At 63.8% G+C, this 16,430-nt stretch overlaps 2 protein-coding genes across 6 annotated transcripts; one reads left to right on the top strand and one right to left on the bottom strand.

Annotated features, from left to right (window-relative positions):
- Window positions 1-1,434: 1,434 nt before the first annotated feature.
- On the bottom strand, window positions 1,435-11,231 carry NFE2L1 (NFE2 like bZIP transcription factor 1). 4 transcript variants are annotated; one of them, XM_071798198.1, is made up of 8 exons: window positions 11,089-11,231; window positions 10,551-10,678; window positions 10,158-10,359; window positions 9,238-9,749; window positions 5,500-5,715; window positions 5,009-5,161; window positions 4,558-4,719; window positions 1,435-4,304 (listed from the first exon to the last, which is right to left on the bottom strand). In XM_071798198.1, the coding sequence occupies exons 4-8, from the start codon at window positions 9,745-9,747 to the stop codon at window positions 2,985-2,987; spliced, it is 2,361 nt and encodes a 786-aa protein (XP_071654299.1). In that variant the 5' UTR covers window positions 9,748-9,749; window positions 10,158-10,359; window positions 10,551-10,678; window positions 11,089-11,231; the 3' UTR covers window positions 1,435-2,984. The 4 variants fall into 4 exon arrangements, with proteins under 4 accessions (XP_071654299.1, XP_065712168.2, XP_071654300.1 ...); XM_065856096.2 differs by having other exon boundaries at window positions 5,009-5,098; window positions 11,089-11,230; XM_071798199.1 differs by lacking the exon at window positions 10,551-10,678 and having other exon boundaries at window positions 11,089-11,206.
- Window positions 11,232-13,978: 2,747 nt separating this feature from the next.
- On the top strand, window positions 13,979-16,173 carry COPZ2 (COPI coat complex subunit zeta 2). 2 transcript variants are annotated; one of them, XM_065856272.2, is made up of 8 exons: window positions 13,979-14,010; window positions 14,580-14,648; window positions 14,853-14,934; window positions 15,031-15,122; window positions 15,191-15,246; window positions 15,460-15,537; window positions 15,840-15,891; window positions 15,972-16,173. In XM_065856272.2, exons 1-8 carry the CDS (start codon window positions 13,993-13,995, stop codon window positions 16,065-16,067), a joined length of 543 nt encoding a protein of 180 aa, XP_065712344.2. In that variant the 5' UTR covers window positions 13,979-13,992; the 3' UTR covers window positions 16,068-16,173. The 2 variants fall into 2 exon arrangements, with proteins under 2 accessions (XP_065712344.2, XP_065712343.2); XM_065856271.2 differs by lacking the exon at window positions 13,979-14,010 and having other exon boundaries at window positions 14,478-14,648.
- The last annotated feature ends 257 nt before the right edge of the window (window positions 16,174-16,430 follow it).

The raw sequence follows: 16,430 nt of genomic DNA, 5'->3' as shown, positions 1-16,430 counted from the left end.
CTTTTACTTCAGTTCTCTGGAGGCTGGACAGACTCGGTCAGTTTGTGTTTCCCGGTGGGTTTTTGAAGCTCTGGTGATGGGGTTGAGGATGGAGGTGACCTCACGTATGGCTTGGTGTGGGCGGCCTTGGTGACGGCCACAAGCAGGGAGGTTTTGGGGAGTGTTCAGGGCTGACGGGGGCTCTGTGAAGCTGTGCAGCCAAGTGAAATCTGGGTCTGCCCTGCCCCAGCAGCAACTAAACCGTATTAATCACTGGAGATAGGTGGTTGCCCCCCCTCCAATGGACCATTGGGAGCTGCGGTTCCCAGGGGCTCGGGGGCCATCGGTGGTAGCGGGATCTGGGGGATGCTCACTGCTCCATCCCAGTATGTGACTGCGGCTCGGAGGGTTCTGGCGCCGGGTCTGGAACGTGTTGTCACTGGTGGTGGCACCGTGTGAGCGGGATGGGTCACCATGCAAGAAACTGGGGAAGAAGAGGTAGAGAAAGGCACCTATAGCTAAAAAATATAGAGAGGTGATCCAGTGCCGAGCTGCAGCAAAGGATCCCAAAGCGCGGCTCTGAAGCGCAGCTGCGCAGCACCGGCCGCAGCTCCTGCTGCTGCATCCGCTCCCAGGAGCCGTTCTCCATCCCTGGTGTGTTCACCGAGCTGCCTGTGGCCCCTTCTGCAGCGCCCGGGTCCCACCTGGCCCAGTTTGGAGCCGTTTGGCAGCAGCTCAGGCCCAGCAAAGTCAGAGCCTGCCCTTGAGCTGGGCTGGATGCGAACAGAGCTTTGCTGAGCCCCGCCTGGGGAATGGGGCTGCTAAGCTGGGGTGGAGCCGGGTCTGCAGCGCCCGGTGTGAGTCCACTGGTGATGGAAAGAGCTTGGATTCGTCACCAAAGCTGCAGCCAAAACCCGCGGGGAGGGCTGGGGCAGCGCTGGCGGGAGGGGAGGAGAGTCCGGCTGTGCTGGGGGTTGTCAGCCCAGCCCCACGCTGAGCCCGGCCCAGCCCCACGCTGGGCCCAGCCCAGCTCAGCCCCACACTGAGCCCAGCCCAGCCCCAACCTTTGAACAGCGGCAGCTTTGGCCAAGGGACCCAGGACTCGCTTCAAGCAGCTGCAACTTTAACCAGAAACACACTTCTTTCCTCGGCGTTCTTTAAGAAGATGATACTGTTGTGAAATAAGGATATTAAAACCAAAAAGGGCGGCTGAGCCAGAGCGGAGCGTTTGAGCCTCTGAGCGTTTCCTACAACCGAGGAGCTTCTCGTTTTCTTCCCTCCGAGGCCAGGACGACAACGACGCCATCGCTGGATATAAACCCAACCTTGCTCCCAGCTCCGCAGAAGAAAACCAGGAGCTCCAGTGGCTGAGAAGGACTCACAGGAGCCCGTTTCGTTTCCCCGATGCGCTTAATCTTTAAATACAATAAAATAAATCCACGAAACAAATGCTCGTACAGTGAATAAGCCGTTTTATTTTTGTCCTGTGCTCACACAATCTCTCTTCTTTCCCTGACAGGTCACAGATCATTAAAATAAAGTTTCTAAGAGGAAAAAAAAATAATTTAAAACATCCACGCAGGGCTCCCTTCCAACCTCCCCACACCCACATCACCACTTGTGCTTCGTCTCGCGCGTCAGTAAAGCCGCTGGATCCGAGTCGGGGGATCCCGAGGGGTCGTGGTGAGTTTGTCCCCCACCGATCCCCCCGCATCCCGCACGGCCCCTCTGGGCAGCTCCCTCCTGCGTTTCCAGTTTCCTTCCCTTGAGTTCCCACCCCGAATGCTCCCTCCGGCCTCACCCCACGTCACATGCACAGGACGGGCTTGGAAAAGCCTTTTTTCTTTAATTTTTTTCTCTTTTTTTAAGCCTTTTGAGTTGCTGGTAAAGTCAGTTGGCTCCCAGCTGTGCTATATTGTACATACAGCTCTAGGATGGTCGCCCTGACGGGGACCGACAGTGATCAAGGCACTACCCCCACCCCCCTCCAGAAAACAAAGGAATCAATCAGACCAACACCTGGGGACAGAAGAGAATCCTATAATGTGATCACACGGTTACACGGAATCTTTATGGCAAAGAGAACATTTAGCAGCTCTGAGGGTTTGGGCTTCTCCCTTGTACTCAACACAAGCACGCTAAGACCCTACAGGGAAAAACGGGGCTGAAGCCCTAAACAAAAATAACCTAAACCTGAAAAATCCAAGCGCGGTTCAGAACCAGGAATGCTACCAGCTCGCTGCGCCGCGTGCCCCCGCTCCCTTGTGCTGTTTGCGGAGCGGGGTCGGTGGCAGTGACGTCCTCCGAGTGGCGGGGACACGTGTGGCACCGGCTCCGTTAACCCCCCCCAGCTCCAGAACCTTCCCTCCCAAACTCCTAAAGCTCTCGCTGTCCCCACTGCAACAGGGACAGGACCCCCCCCGGACTGGAAAGGGTTAATGGAATTCACACCCACTTGTGTTTCCACGCGTGCACCGGTCTGATCTAGGGAGGGATGGTGGTTAATCTGGAATTAAGTCGGGTCGAATCACACACACCGATGTCAAAACCGGTTCAGGGAGAACGAAAAGAAAAGGGGGGAGGGAAAAAAAAAATAAAGAGAAAAATAAAACAACTACCTGAAATCACAGAACTTTGGAAGTTCAGAAAAACGTCTCTCCTATAACTTGGTTTGAAGTTCGTTTGCTTAAACCTCTTTTCTTACTGAAAGCCAGTTCCTAACAGTAGTTTTTCCAGCTGTGCCCGTGTCCCCGCGCGGTGGCAGCTCCGTGTCCTGCGCCCACGGTCCGGGCTGCGCGGGGGCCGCTCCCCGACCCCCCGGGGAAGCCGCAGCTCTCCCGGTCCCGACCGGCAGCAGTTCGCCTCGGTTTGTGGTATTGTTTGTGGTTTTTGAGAAGATATATCGGGTAAGAAGGCATGAAAGTTCCTCCAAAGTACTTCCCAGGCTCAGCCCTTCCGCAGTTCTCCCTCGCGCGGGTGTCCCGCTCCTCCGGCCGCGCGTCCCCTCACTTCCTCCGGTCCTTCTGTTTGCGTTCCTGCCGCCGCGACTGCTGCTCGGCCACGGCGCGGGGTATCAAGATGACGCTGCCGTCGCTGGCGTACTGCAGCGCGTACTGGCTGGGGGAGTAGGGCCGCCCGTTCTCGTCCCGCAGGCGCCCGAACACTTCTTGGTAAAGATTCTGCACCTTTTGCTTCATCTGGCGGATGGATTTGAGAAACTCCACCTTCTCCCTGAGCAGTTTGGACTTGTCGCGCTGCAAGTCCTCGACGTCGCGTTCCAGGTTGAGGATGGTGTCCAGCTTCCTCTTGCGGCAGTTCTGCGCCGCCATCTTGTTCTTGCCGCGCCGGCGGATGTCGCGGATCAGGCTGAGCTGGGCCTCGCTGAGCTGGTACTTGGACAGGAGCTCGTTGAACTCCTCCACGGGCAGGTTGATGATCTTGTCGTTGGTGAACGGGATCTTCATGGCCCTGGCGCGGTGCTCGTCCCGGCTCATCTGCTTGTCCAGGAACTCGGACGGTTTCTCCTTGCTGCTCTTCTTGCCGGCGCTGGGGGGTTTGGGCTCCTCGGGGTCCCCCGGGGCCATGTTGTACGTGTGGTTGTGGCCGACGTGCTCCAGGTAGGGCAGGTACTGCAGCTGCGAGGGCTCCTGGAAGCTCATGCGGCAGAACTTGCTGTACTCTGGCTGGTAGCCAACCGCCCCTTCCGCCTCTTCGAAGTCCACGTTTTCCGAGTCTGAGCTGTAGCCGACAGCTCCTTCCTCGGAAAACGAGGAGGAGGAAGAAGACGAGGAGGACGAGGACGATGAGGACGAGGCTTCCGAGCTGCTCAGCGAAGCGGGACTGTGTCCGGAATCCAGCGAGAGCCCCGAGTCGGAGTCAAACTCCTCCTCGAGCTGCGAGGCCTGCATGGGGTTGAACCCCTCCTCGATGGCCAGGTCCATCAGGCTGATCTCGTCCAGCATGGCCTCATCCAGCAGCCCGCCCAGCGGGTCGGGCAGCTCGGGGCCGCCCGTCTCGTTGCCGGTGCCGTTCAGCTGCGGCGGGAAGAAGATCCCGCTCAGGTTGGTGGTGCCGAAGGTGGCGTTGAGGCCGGTGGAGTTGTCCGGCACCAGCTGGAGCAGGGCCGAGCTGCCGGCCATGGAGGGGCTCTCGATCTCGGCGCCGAAGAGGGGGAAATCCTGCGAGCAGCCCCCCAGCGAGGCCTGATGCAGGCTGACGTTCTGGTTGATGGGGGTGCCGGGGGCCAGGCTGTAGTTGGAAGCCAGCAGGTCTCCGCTCGTGCCGTTGTACAGGGTTTCAGCGGTCGTGTTGTTCACTTCCATCGCCTGGAAGAGACGAGAAACAGCTCGGTCAGGGAGCCGCGCTCCAGCCCTGCCTGCTCCGCACCCTTTGCCAAGAAGAGCCAGGACGATGCTTCCAGATCCTGCGGAAGCCGCTCTCGGGTGGCCCAGCAGCATCTGCAGCCTGGGACAAAACCATCGGCCCTGAACCACAACCATCCAGGAACGTTCGGCACAACCCCCGAACTGAAATCTGCCTGGAGGGGCAAACGCCGTCCCCACACCCCCCGGAGCTCACCTGCATCTCCATGATGGACATGAGGTCCTGCCACTGCTGCTCCAGGTCGAAGGGCGACTCGGTGTCAGCGAGGAGGGGCGGCAGGAGGGCGCCGGGGCCGCCCGCGGAGCCGCTGTCGCCGGGCACGGCCTCGCTCAGGGGGGACACGTCCGCAGGCGGGAACTGCCGGCGGGAGGGGAGTCAGCGCGGCCACCCCGCTGCCCCTCCGCCCCCCTCCTCCTTTGTTCAAAGCAAACTGGGCGCAGTTATTCCTCCACAGTTCACTATGAACTAATTAGAAGCTAAGCCAGAAGTCTTTAATTAATTGTGACCGCCCCCCCACACACACACACCGCTGGTTTCGCAGGCATGACGCCTGGAGCCTCCTTAAGCAGGTTAACCCAATTTACTGCCGGTTCTGCAGTCTGGGTTAGGGGTACGAGAGACAGCAGCCGTCGCCCCATCCGCTCACCTCCGGGTTGTCCCCGAACGGGAAGGTGGCCTCCAGCAGCCTAAGGCACTCCTCCAGCGACAGGGCTGTCTGATCCTCCGCGCCGGGCGCCTGCCGGAAAACACGAGCAGCCGTAGCCCCGGGATGAGGGAGGCGGCGACGAGAAACCAGCTCCTTGCAGCAAGGGCTTCGTCACAGCGCAGCCAAAAAGAGCCAGAGGCCCCACCCAGTCCCTCGCAGGCTCCGTCAGAGCAGCCCCCGGGCGCCAAGGGGAAGCGAGGGGACCCTGCCAGGCACCCCAAAGCGCACCGAGAACCAGCCGCCCCCGTCCCAGCGCCACGGTGATGGTGACACGGCCGTTCCGCTGCCCACGGGCATCCGGCGCCTTCCCAGCGTCAAACCCCCTCGTCCAGCCGGGCAAACCCTCCTCCCCGGTGAAAGCCACACGTGACACCGCTCGTGGACCCCCCATGTGCCGCATCCCCATGCACCGCAGACCCCGGGGCCGTTACCTGCGCAGGGAAACTCTCCCCGGTCTCTCCATCCACTAGCAGGTTCCTCTCCAGGATCTGGTTCCCTCCGCTCCTCCAGCCGTCCCCGCGCTCCCTCCCATCGCTCAGCTCTTTGTCCACTTCGCTCTCCTTCTGCCGGTGGCTGTAGTCAAAAATCTCTCGCCCAGCGCCGAGATCAATATCCTGTCTCCACAGGATGTCAATCAAATCGATGTCCTGAAAGACACACCGGATTTTCCTTCAGCCCCGGCCCGGGGTCCCCACCCCCCGGCCCCTCCCAAGGGCCCCCCCAAGCCCGACCCGCACCCGCCGGGCTCCCGGCCGCTCCGCCCGGGGGGGTCCCCGGCTCTGCGGGTGCTGCATGGCGGCTGCGGCCGGTTGTCCCCTCCCCGCCGCCCATGGCCGGCCGCCCGCCCGCCGCCGGGAGAGGCGGCTGGGGCCGCCCGGGCCCGTGTCGCGGCGGGGGCTGCGCCGGGGCCGCCTTTTGCATCAGCCCGTGGTGCCATCCCGGCCATTTGCATAAGGGGTGGGGTGCGCGGGCAGGAAAATCCCCGCATTTCCACCCACCTGATGCAACTTGAGCCGCCGCCGGCGCCCGGGCTCCCCGCAGCCCCCCTCCCCCGGCACCCCCGCCGCCCCCCGCGCCGCCGGCCCCCGCCCGGCAGCCCCCGGTACCTTTCTCATGGCCCCAGCTGCCGCCCGGGCCGCGGCGCGCACCGATCATGGTCCCCGAGGCAGCGGGGGGGGCGGGCTGGCCGGGGCGCGGCGCCGCGCACGCATCGCCGGCCGGGGCGGCTGGGGGAGCCGCGCTCCGCCCCACCGGCCACAGGTGCCCCGCGGCCCCGCTGCGGCGGCAGGAGCCGCCCCCCCGGTGCAGCGGCTGCGGCGCCCCCCGCTCGGCTGGGCCGGGCTCGGCTGGGCCGGGCTCGGCTGGGCTCGGCTCCCGCCGCCCTGCCCGGGCCGGGCTGCGGCGGCCCCGCCCGCCCCTCCCCCCGTTACCTTGGCTGCGGCGGCCGCCAAGCCCCGCCCCCCCCGCCGGGATGCGGCGGCGCCGCGGGGCCACGCCCCCTCCGCCGCCGGGCCGCCGAGCCCCGCCCCTCACCCGGGCGGCGGCCGCGGCCAATCCGCGCCACCGCCAGCCGCCGCCCCGACCAATCCGCGCCGGCAGGAGCCACTACCTCGGCCAATGGGAAGCGGAGGAGCGGCCGCGCGGCGCCCACCGGGCCGCTCCCCGCCCTGGCGCAGAGGAGCCGCCCCCCCCCGGCCTCGCCCTGCACCGGGGGGGCCCGTGCGGGCCCGGCTGAGCCCCCGGAGAACGCAAGGCCGGGGTGACCTTGGCTCCCTCCCCCGGGACCCCCGCCCCGCAGCGGGCGCGCCCCCCCCTACCCGTGCAGCCCCCGCTTGCTCCTCACCCGCAAACCCACCCCCCGGCACCGGGCACGGTTCTCCCGGGAAGCTGGAGCGGCGAGGCCAAGTGTAAGGGGATCCCCCCAGCCCCGGTGCGGCGCCCCGGGCCAAGACTGAGCACCGGCAGCTCATCACATGTCTGGCGGCCGCGTATTTTTATCCTCGTGTTGTGGAAACGGCACCGGGTGGTGGAGCCGCCCGCCCTCCCCACCCCCAATGCTGCAGAGCAGCGTCCCGGGGACCAGCCCGAGCCTCGTCCTTAGGATAACGAGGAAAAAACTAGAAAAATACATAATAATTCCTCATTTTGGATGGTCCCCAAGGTGGCGGCTGCAGCCCCCGCACCCCAGGGCGAGCTCCGGCTCCTAAAATTATTAATAACAGCCGTATTCCCCCAGCAAGGTCGCGCTGGGCCCGCCGGGAGTTGCAAGATTTTAACTCCCAGGAGAAGTGGGGAAAAAAAGAGGCAAAGCCCGACCCTAAAGCTGTCTGCAAATTATCCCTGTCTGCTAACGAACGGGGCGGGGGGGATGGAGCCTGCAGGTGCTTCCAGAGGCGGCTGCGGCGGGAGCTGCGGCTCATGCGGCGTCCCCAGCATGGATACAGCCAAATATACAAGAAACCCCCCAAAAAAATAAAACCACCCCCCTGGGGTAACGCTTTGAAACCAGACTGGGTGCTTTGAAGCGTCACAGCAGCAGCAAGAGGGGTCCTGGCGGCCCCGGGGGGGCGGCAGGGGGATGTGGCGGTGTGACAGCGGTGACAAGGTGACGTGTGACACGGGCAGACGGGGATTCCTGGCGCTGTGCCCCAGACTGAACATCGCACCTCGTGGGCGCAATAACACCCGCCCCCTCCTGTCCAAACCAGGGCTTTGGGGGGAAAAGATGGGAAATAGGGACGTGCGGAAGCTCACGGACGCCTGGAGAACCGGGATTGGGGACGGCGCAGCCCCGGATCCCCCAGCGCGGGGAGCGTTTCCCACCCGGGGGTTTCACCCCCGGCACGTCCAGCCCCAGCTGGGTGGGTTTGCAGTGACAGCATCTCCAGCAGGACTGGGTTTAAAGCAGAAATAAAGAGGCCTCTGAAAAACGGCAGAGTTAGTGGCCTCTGGCCACCCAAATCTGCAGCGTTTCTCACCAAAGTCTGCTCTGTCCCAGGCTGGAAAGGCTCCCCAGGCCCCACACCCTCCACCAGACTCAGGGCCGGGCAGCAAAGTCTCCCAGGGGCCGGACGTGACCTTGTATGAGACATTTCACCAAATTCCTCCCCATTCCCAAGATGGGGAGTGACCCCTCACAATTATCAGCCAAAAAGCCAAATTTGAGACCATTTTCCTCATGTTCCATGACCCTCAGAGCAAAACTCCCCTCACCGACACCTCCAAGCGCACCGTTGCAGAACCCAAGTGGGGTTTTGGCTCTTTCAGAGGTACCAGATCCCCGCGGGCACGGCTGAGGCACCGTCCCACTGTTCGGGCACCGACACCGGCCCCGGAACCACCATCACCTTTGTCTCCCGGGCGTGCACGCGTTCACGCCGCTCCCCTCGGCCCGTTCCACATGACAAAAGCCTCAGGCATCCGCGACAGCTGCCCGCCCCTCGCTGCGGGGACAGGGGTGGCAGCGGCCGAATTCGGCTCTTTCCGCGCCCAGACGCCTCAGCGGCTCACCCGAAAAAACAATTTACGAGACGCGAGAGTGACGCTGGAAGGAGCCGACGTTGCGAATCGGCGCTAACGTCCCCCCCGGCGCGGCCAGGGAGACGCCGAGCGTGCCATGACAAAGAGAGCGGTGCCAAAAAGGAACGAGAGCGGAGGCTCCCGGGGCCCCGTGTTGCATCACAGCCGCCCAAAAGGTTGTGCTTGTGCAGGGAAAATAAACCCGCTTTCCAGTTCACCTCTCCCCGCCTGCCTGCGATGAAAACCCGGCAATAAACATCTCTGCTGGAGCCGCTCCAGAGCCCAGGAACCAACCGCCCGCTCGGCCCCGCGGACGAGCCTGTTACCCAACGCCCGGCTGGTTTCCCAGCCTCCTCTTACCGGTTTCACAACACCGAGTTACACGCACAGGTTGAAACACTGACCCCAATCCCCTCCCCCTCCTCTCGTTATTACTTTCAGACCAATAATAAAGCAAACAAAAAGGAAAAACCACCCCACACATACCCCTGGAGCCTCTAACTGAACCATCATTTAGCATTAGACCGTTCCCAAGTGGGAACCCGCTGTTCCCAAGCGCTAAACGTGCAGAGTCCCGCTCCCTCGGACGGATCCCAGAGGGTGAGCGCTCCCTTTTCCCCCCGCCACAGGCAAAAGTATCTCCTGCCTACCTCCTTGGTCAGATCTCCGTTCACCGGCGCAGCCACCGCTCCCAAATCTTCCAGTTCTTCCCCAAAGCCTTGCTCGGCCCCACTCTCCCTCACGCCGCTGTCGGGGCTGCTCCCATCCTGCAATCCGCCGCCATTCTCGAGGGTGATGCCGGCGCTGGGCTGGCTGCCGGGGACGGAGCCCTCGGGGTCTCTGTGCACCAGCCACGCGTTGACCTCGGTGCTGGGGACCTGAAACCTGTCCAGGGCCCTCACCTGGTTGAGCAGCCTGCGGGCGGTGAAGTAATAGTCCAGGTCTACGCTTTTTGGGTGGATGCCATAGCCGTCCAAGGTGTTGCGCAGGTTGTGAAACTGGGTCTGGGTGTAAGCAGAGCTCTGGCCAAGAATGATCTCCCGGAGAGGGGGGAGCTGTGAGTTCAGGTAGGTGTCCACGTCCACGCGAACGCCGATCAAGCTGAGGAGAATGGTGAACTGGATGAGGCCTTCAGTGAAGTATTTCTTCAGAGAAAGCATTTCTGGCAGAGGAGAAAAGAAAACGGGTGGAGGGTTTGAGAATTAAACAAAAAAAAAAAAAAACGGCGTCAGATGAATTCTCCACACAACAGGTTGGTTGGGTTTGTCTTTCCTCTGCCCCACTTTCAAACAAACAAAATAAAGCAATGACTTCAGAGTTCAGGTTATCACTAAACAACGGGATAAAAGTCTAAAGAATGTTCAAGACTTCGGGTTCAGGAGGGCTTTGTTTTCCTTCTCAAGTTCTAAACTCACTGGTCAGCCAGCAGAGTGTAAGTCAAGATTTAAAACTCGAGAAGCAACAAACCCTCCCCATCGACACAGCCTCCACCCCCTCCTGCCCTTTCCTCTTCTTCAGAACTGTTTTGGAACACAAACCACGCGGCTACGTAAAAATCCATGTGACTCACTGTCCGAAAACTCCACATACAGCAGGTTGCTCTGGCCCCCCGACTCCCCACGCTGCAGGACAGGGCCTGAACCCCCGACCACCGGCGGCTCCTTCCTCCTCTGCTCTGCCCGGCTTCTCGGAGGAGCCTTCTACGAGTCAAAGGTCCCGATCATGGGAAGGTCCAACGACTCCCCCGCTTCTGGCTGGAGTTTCATCAGCAGCTGAAACACAACCGGAGAGCAAAGGCGATAACGCGCGGGCGAGGCACCACCCTGGGCGCCGCGCACGGAGCTGCCACCCGCGGAACGGCGCCTTCCCCACGCGCGGGGGCCCCGAAAAGCCGAGCGAGCTTTGCCCGAAAGGCCGATTTTCCTGGGACAAGCCGGGCAGGCACAGAGACACACGCGGTTACCTTGGGTGACAATATTGTCCATACTTCCCCTCCCTGAGCTATTCTTAGGCCGGTGCGTCAACTTCCCCTCTCTCTGAAGGAATCCGCCTCCGACTCCCTTTCACTCCTTAGCCCAGTTTCCAGCGGCTCTACAAAAACCCGTCAGGGGCTTTTCCGCGGGCACCAAAACATCCCCGCCCGGGGAAGCCCCGGGCTCGCCCCTCCCGCCGCGGCCCCGGCCCGACCTTCCCGGGCCGCCCCCAGCCCGCCGGGGCGGCTCCCGCTGCCCGGGAGGAGCCGCCAGGCCCCGGCGCTGCCCGTTCTCCCGGCGCGGGGGTTCCCGGCGCTGCCGATCGGGCCCATGTGCCGCCCCCCAACCCCGCGCTCCCGCCCCGGGCCCTTTAAGACCCCCCCGCGCCTCGTGACCCGCCCCCCCGCGCGGCCTCGCCGTCCCCTCAGCGCCGCCCGCCCCTCGGCCCGGCCCGGCCCGCACCCCCCCGCGCCGCAACCGCCGCCGCGGCCCCTCCGCCCGCCGCTCCGCGCCGCCGCCCGCCGCTACCCGCTCGCCGCCGCCGCTCGGTGTCGGTCCCGGCCCCGCCGCCGCCGCCGGTCCCGCTCCCGCTCCCCGCCCTGGCCAACCACCTCCCCCCTCCCGCCTCGCGCGGCGCCGCCGCCAATCGGCGCCCGGAAAAAGGAGGCGGGACAAAGCGGCGGCCCAATGGGAGGCGGCGGTGAGGTGTTGCTCCCGCCCCCGGCGCCGCTCAGATAGGCAGGCTGAGCGGCCAATCGGCGCGCGGGCAGCGCCGCTGGACCTCGTGCTTGGCCCGGCGGTCGCGCGCTGAGCCAATCAGAGAGGAGAAGTCAGCCAATGCGACCCGCCCCCCTCAGAGATTGAGTGACAAGGCACCAGCCCAATGGAACGCGAGATCCCCGCCGAGCGACAGCGGCAGCTACCAATGAGACGACGCGCAGGAGCCAGCCGTCCGTCTGGGCGCTTGAGTGGCAGCGGCGTGCACCAATCCCTGCAGCGTCGGGACACCGCCCCGGGGCTGTTGCCATGGCAGCGGGTGCCCCATGCCCAGCGCAGGGCGAGGCTTGGGCCGCCATGGCGGAGCCTCCATCACCCCACAGGCCCTGTTCCCCCAAGGCACTGCCCGCAGCCCTGGCACCTCCCAGGCCCCGTGCAGGCGCGGGAGCCGCCGCAGCCACCTGCAGCTGGAAGGGCTGAGCCCTGGGTCCCCATGAGTCAGCGGCGGGGCTGGGAGCGTAGCCAGGGCAGTGCCCACTCGCCCTGTGCTTTCCTTTCTCCATCGCTCCAGCCCTTCGTTAATTAAAAGTCTTTAATTCCGCGCTGCCCGGTCGGCATGGCCCTGCTCGCCACACCCGGGGCTGGGCTGGGCGAAGCTGCTGGAGGCGCCGGTGGCTGCGGCACAGAGGGGACCCCAGCCCTGCGCTGGCCGGAGCCGCGGGGAGACCCGGCGGGGGGCGCTGGGAGCAGGATGGGGGTCCTGCCGCACAGAGCTGCCCACAGCCACGTGTCACGGACCATCCACCCGTCTTGGCCGTCACCTGTCAGCCCAGAACGGTCACACAGCCCCGGATCATCCCACGAGCGCCACTGCTGGTCACGGGGGGACCCACGGGCACGTTTAAGTTTGACCGGAACGGAGGTTGGAGCACGGAGGGGGGTTGGTCTCTGTTCCTAAGTAGCAAGTGATAGGACGAGAGGAAACGGCCTCAAGTTGTGCCGGGGGAGGTTGAGGTTGGATCTGGGGAACAATTTCTTCCCCAAAGGGCTGTGGGGCATTGGAACAGGCTGCCCAGGGCAGTGCTGGAGTCACCATCCCTGGAGAGGTTTAAAAGGCGTTTAGACGAGGTTTTCAGGCACACGGGTTAGTGCTGGAGTTGGCTTAGATTATGGTTGGAGTCCATGATCCTCAGGGTCTCTTCCAGCTGAAATGTTTCTATGATTCTATGGCTGAGCAACCGCGTTCTCGACATTCGATGCCTTTTGAGAGAGAAACCAGCTGGCAGAGGGGACATCAAGGCTGCAGCTCAGCCCACCCACCTCCCCATGTGCCCAAGGACCTGAGCAGGTTATGTTTCCCTTCCCCGGTGATCAGCACGAGCTTCCCACCCAAATCAACGCCGGTGCCCGCAGGGCGAGGGGCCCCGCAGGTGTGAGTGTGGGCAGCACCAGCCCTGCCTGCGATTCCTGCCGCGCCGCAGCTGCCAAAACCAGACACCCTCTTCCCTGCCCCAGAAACTCGCCGGGATAAACAGGATGCCAGAGACAATAGTTCATCTGGAAAAAAAGAAGTGGGAAACAAGCGTGGGCTCCCACACCTCGCAGAGGGTGAGGTTTCCCAGCGGGGTGTGGGAGCCCACGCTGGGCAAGGACCAAGCTCGCTGCACAGCTGAGAGATGGGGGACACGCTGCGCATCCCCCCAAACCCGGAGACCCCCCAAGGCTGCGAGTGGGAGGCCCGAGAGCACCCCGGCACGGCTGGGGGAGCCTGGCAGCACCCAGACACCAGCGATTTTGGGTCACGGGCTCGCTCTGCCCCAGCTGCTCCATCTTGCTCATCTGGAAAGCAAACCACCAAACACCCATGAAATGTGGGGTGCGGTGCCGGTCCACAGCGTGCTGGAACCCGCAATGTGCTGAGGAAACGGCGACGGCCCCAGCGAGCCCACGGGCACGGCCCCATTGCCAGAGCGGGTCCCCCTCTGTGAATTTGGGGGTGCTGCGTTATTTGGGTGCTATTCAAGCACTGTCTCCCCTTTCCCCCCATGCACCCCACATGGAAAACAGGTGAACGGGAGCGTCCTAAAAGCCTCTCGCTGCGCTCCGTGGGGCCGTGGGCAGCCACCCGCCAGCAACCCGAGCCGGGCTGCCCCAGGGGGGTTATTTTTAGTGTGCCCCCCCACCCCGGGGCTATTTGCAGCGCTGGCAGGCAGCCCCGGCACTGCACCCTGCTCGGGCAGGCAAAAGCCTTTTGGGGCTTTCAGTACTGACCCCCCGGCAGAACCCACAGCTTGGCAGGACCCCCCCTCACCTCCCCTGGTCACCCAGGGGGGTGACCCCAAATTAAAGGCAGCAAAGGTTGGGTGAGGGGTGTCCCCCCCACACCCCATTGCTGAGTGTTCCTCCCTGCTGAGTGCTCCTCCCTGAACCCCATAATTTGGGGTGCACGGAGGTCCCAGCCTCCATTGCTCCCCCGGGTCGGTCCTTTCCCAAACGAGGTACCCGAGTTGAGGGGGGGGCACTGGGAGAACAGCCCCCACGGCCACGCGTGTCCCTCCCTTCCCCACAGCAGCACACGGGGTTGTGGGACCCCCACCCGGGGACCCCCCGTTCCTTCTCCTGCCGGTCCCGGTGGGGCCGGAGCCCGGGGGGGGTTCCGGGCCGGGCGGAGCGGGCGGGGGGGCGGGCACGGCAGCGCGGGGGGGCCGGGGAGCCATGGAGCCCGCGGGGCCGGTGCGATCGGGACGGGACCGGGGCGGGACGGGGCTCCCCTGCCCCACCGGGAACTTCGTGCGGCCGCGGCGGGACGGGGGAGAAACGGGGGAGAAATCGGGGGAGGAGAAATTTGGGAAAAACAGGAGGAAAAACATGAGGGGGGGAAACACGGGGGAGAAAAAAACGGGAGGGGGAGGGGAAATCACGGGAAAAACACGGGGGAAAAACAGGAGGGACGGGGAGACCAGGGGGTGATGGGGATAAATGGTGGGGACCCAGGGGGGCAATAGGGGGAAGGGGCCGGTGGTGGGAGGGGGACAGAGTGAAACTGGGGGAGCTGGGAGACAGGGATGGGAGGAAGGGGGTGGGGACAGGGGGAGAAATGGAAAGGAGAGGGGAAATGGGGAAAAGCAATTTTGGGGGAACAGGGAGAAACGGGGGGACAGGGAGCAAAGGGGGTGGGGGAGCAAAGGGTGTCCCCAAAACCTGGACTTGGGGGGACCCCAAGGGAGGGAATGCAGGGAATCCCAAGGTGGCCGGGGGGCTCTGGCCCCGCCGCAGGGCTGAGCCCCCGGCCGTGTCCCCAGGAGCCGTCGCTGTTCACGGTGAAGGCGCTGCTCATCCTGGACAGCCGCGGCCAGCGCCTCCTGGCCAAGGTGCAGCCCGGCCCCCGCCTCAGTTTCCCCAGGGCGCACTGCCCAGGGCCCCCCTGCACACCCCAGCTCAGGCATCTCCCCCCGCTAAGCTGCGGGATCTCAGGGGGTCCTGGTGCTGACCTTGGGGGGTCCCAGTGGGGGCCCCAGCACCCCCTACCCCACGCAGGGGTTGTGCTGCCAGCACTGATTCTCATGTCCCCCCAGTACTACGACAGCACCTTCCCCACGGCCAAGGAGCAGGCGGCTTTCGAGAGGAGCATCTTCAGTCAGAGCCAGCGGGCGGGGGGTGAGTGGGGGGTTCAGGAATTTAATGCTGTGGGGGCACCAGGCTTGGAGCAGTGTCCCCTCTGGCACAACCTCGTGTCCCTGTGTCACCTGTCAGGTGAGATCGCCTGCCTGGAAGGACTCACGGTTGTCTACAGGAGCAGCGTCGACCTCTTCTTCTACGTGGTGGGGGGCTGCCAGGAAAACGAGGTAGGTGTGGGGGGCATCCCCACTGACACCCCCACTGACACCCCCACGGACACCCCATTCTCTTGCAGCTGATGCTCCTGGCTGTGCTCACCTGTCTCCTCGACGCCCTTGGCCACCTCCTGCGGTGAGTTCCCGGGGCCACCCATCCCCAAATCCATCTGCTTTGGGTGGGGAAACTGAGGCAGGGCATAGGGAGATCGTGTGAGACCCCTGTCCTCGAGCACCCTGCGTGGGATGGGACCGGTGCTGTTTTGGGATATGAGTGTCTGGGTCCCAGCACCTTGCACAGGACCCCGGCCCATGACCGTGACCAGGTGTAGTGACATCCTACCTGCAGGAAGGAGGTGGAGAAGCGCTGGCTGCTGGACAACATGGAGGGGATGTTCCTAGTGGTGGACGAGATTGTGGACAGGGGGTGAGCTCCTGCTGGGGGGGGCGGGAAGCAGCCCACAGCACTGGGGTTGCAGGGACAGGGCGTTGTCCCCTGGGATGCTGGGGAGGGTCAGGCCCTGTTTCTGGGTGCCGAGGAGGAGCTGGGCACTCCGGTCTGCCAACATTGCAGCAGCTCTTCCTCAAGCCTTCATCCCAGGGCGATGCACAGGGAGAGAAACTGAGGCACAGGGCAGCGATGCCCGGGGGGGGGGCCACCAGGATGGGGAGGGAGTTGTGCCCAGGGGGGCACCGCTGAGTTGGTGCCAGCACCACACTGCTCCGCAGGGTGATCCTGGAGAGCGACCCCCAGCAAGTGATCCAGCGGCTGAGCCTGCGGGTGAGTGCGGCCACCCCGGACCACAACCTTCCTCACCTTCCTCTGCCTCTCCCACCTCCTCTGCCTCTCTCTCCCACCAGACCTCGGAGCCAGCACCGTACGGCTTCGTTCTCTTCGACTACTTGGCAGGCAGCTCGGAGCGCAGGGACACAGGGGACGGTGGTGGCTGCAAATAGGCAGCACCAAGGAGGTACAAACCCCCCTGTGCCAAAATTAAGCGCTAACAAAGGAGAAGGTTCATGGTCCCTGCTCGCTCCCAGCCAGAACCAGCCACAAATAAAGTTTTCCTCCCTGGTTTGGTGTTGTGTTTCTGTCTGCTGTGCCAGGGTGAGGGGGTCCCGGTGCACATGTCACCCACCAAGGCCGCGCTCTGGGGGCTCTTGGGTGCGTGTTCCTTGGAGGCAGAGTGATATTTATGGGTTTTTCTGTTAAACCCCGCCCTCTACAGTTTCATCATTTGCAGGCACCGCAGATCAGTGGGGACAGGCACAGGGTGTTCTGGGGCTGATGGGAAGCTGCAGAACCCCACAGCTGGGGTG

This window comes from Patagioenas fasciata, chromosome 22 (genome assembly GCF_037038585.1).
Source record: "Patagioenas fasciata isolate bPatFas1 chromosome 22, bPatFas1.hap1, whole genome shotgun sequence".
Taxonomy (NCBI): domain Eukaryota; kingdom Metazoa; phylum Chordata; class Aves; order Columbiformes; family Columbidae; genus Patagioenas; species Patagioenas fasciata.
Note: the sequence above shows the minus strand (reverse complement) of the source record. Positions and strands in the feature narration are given on the sequence as shown.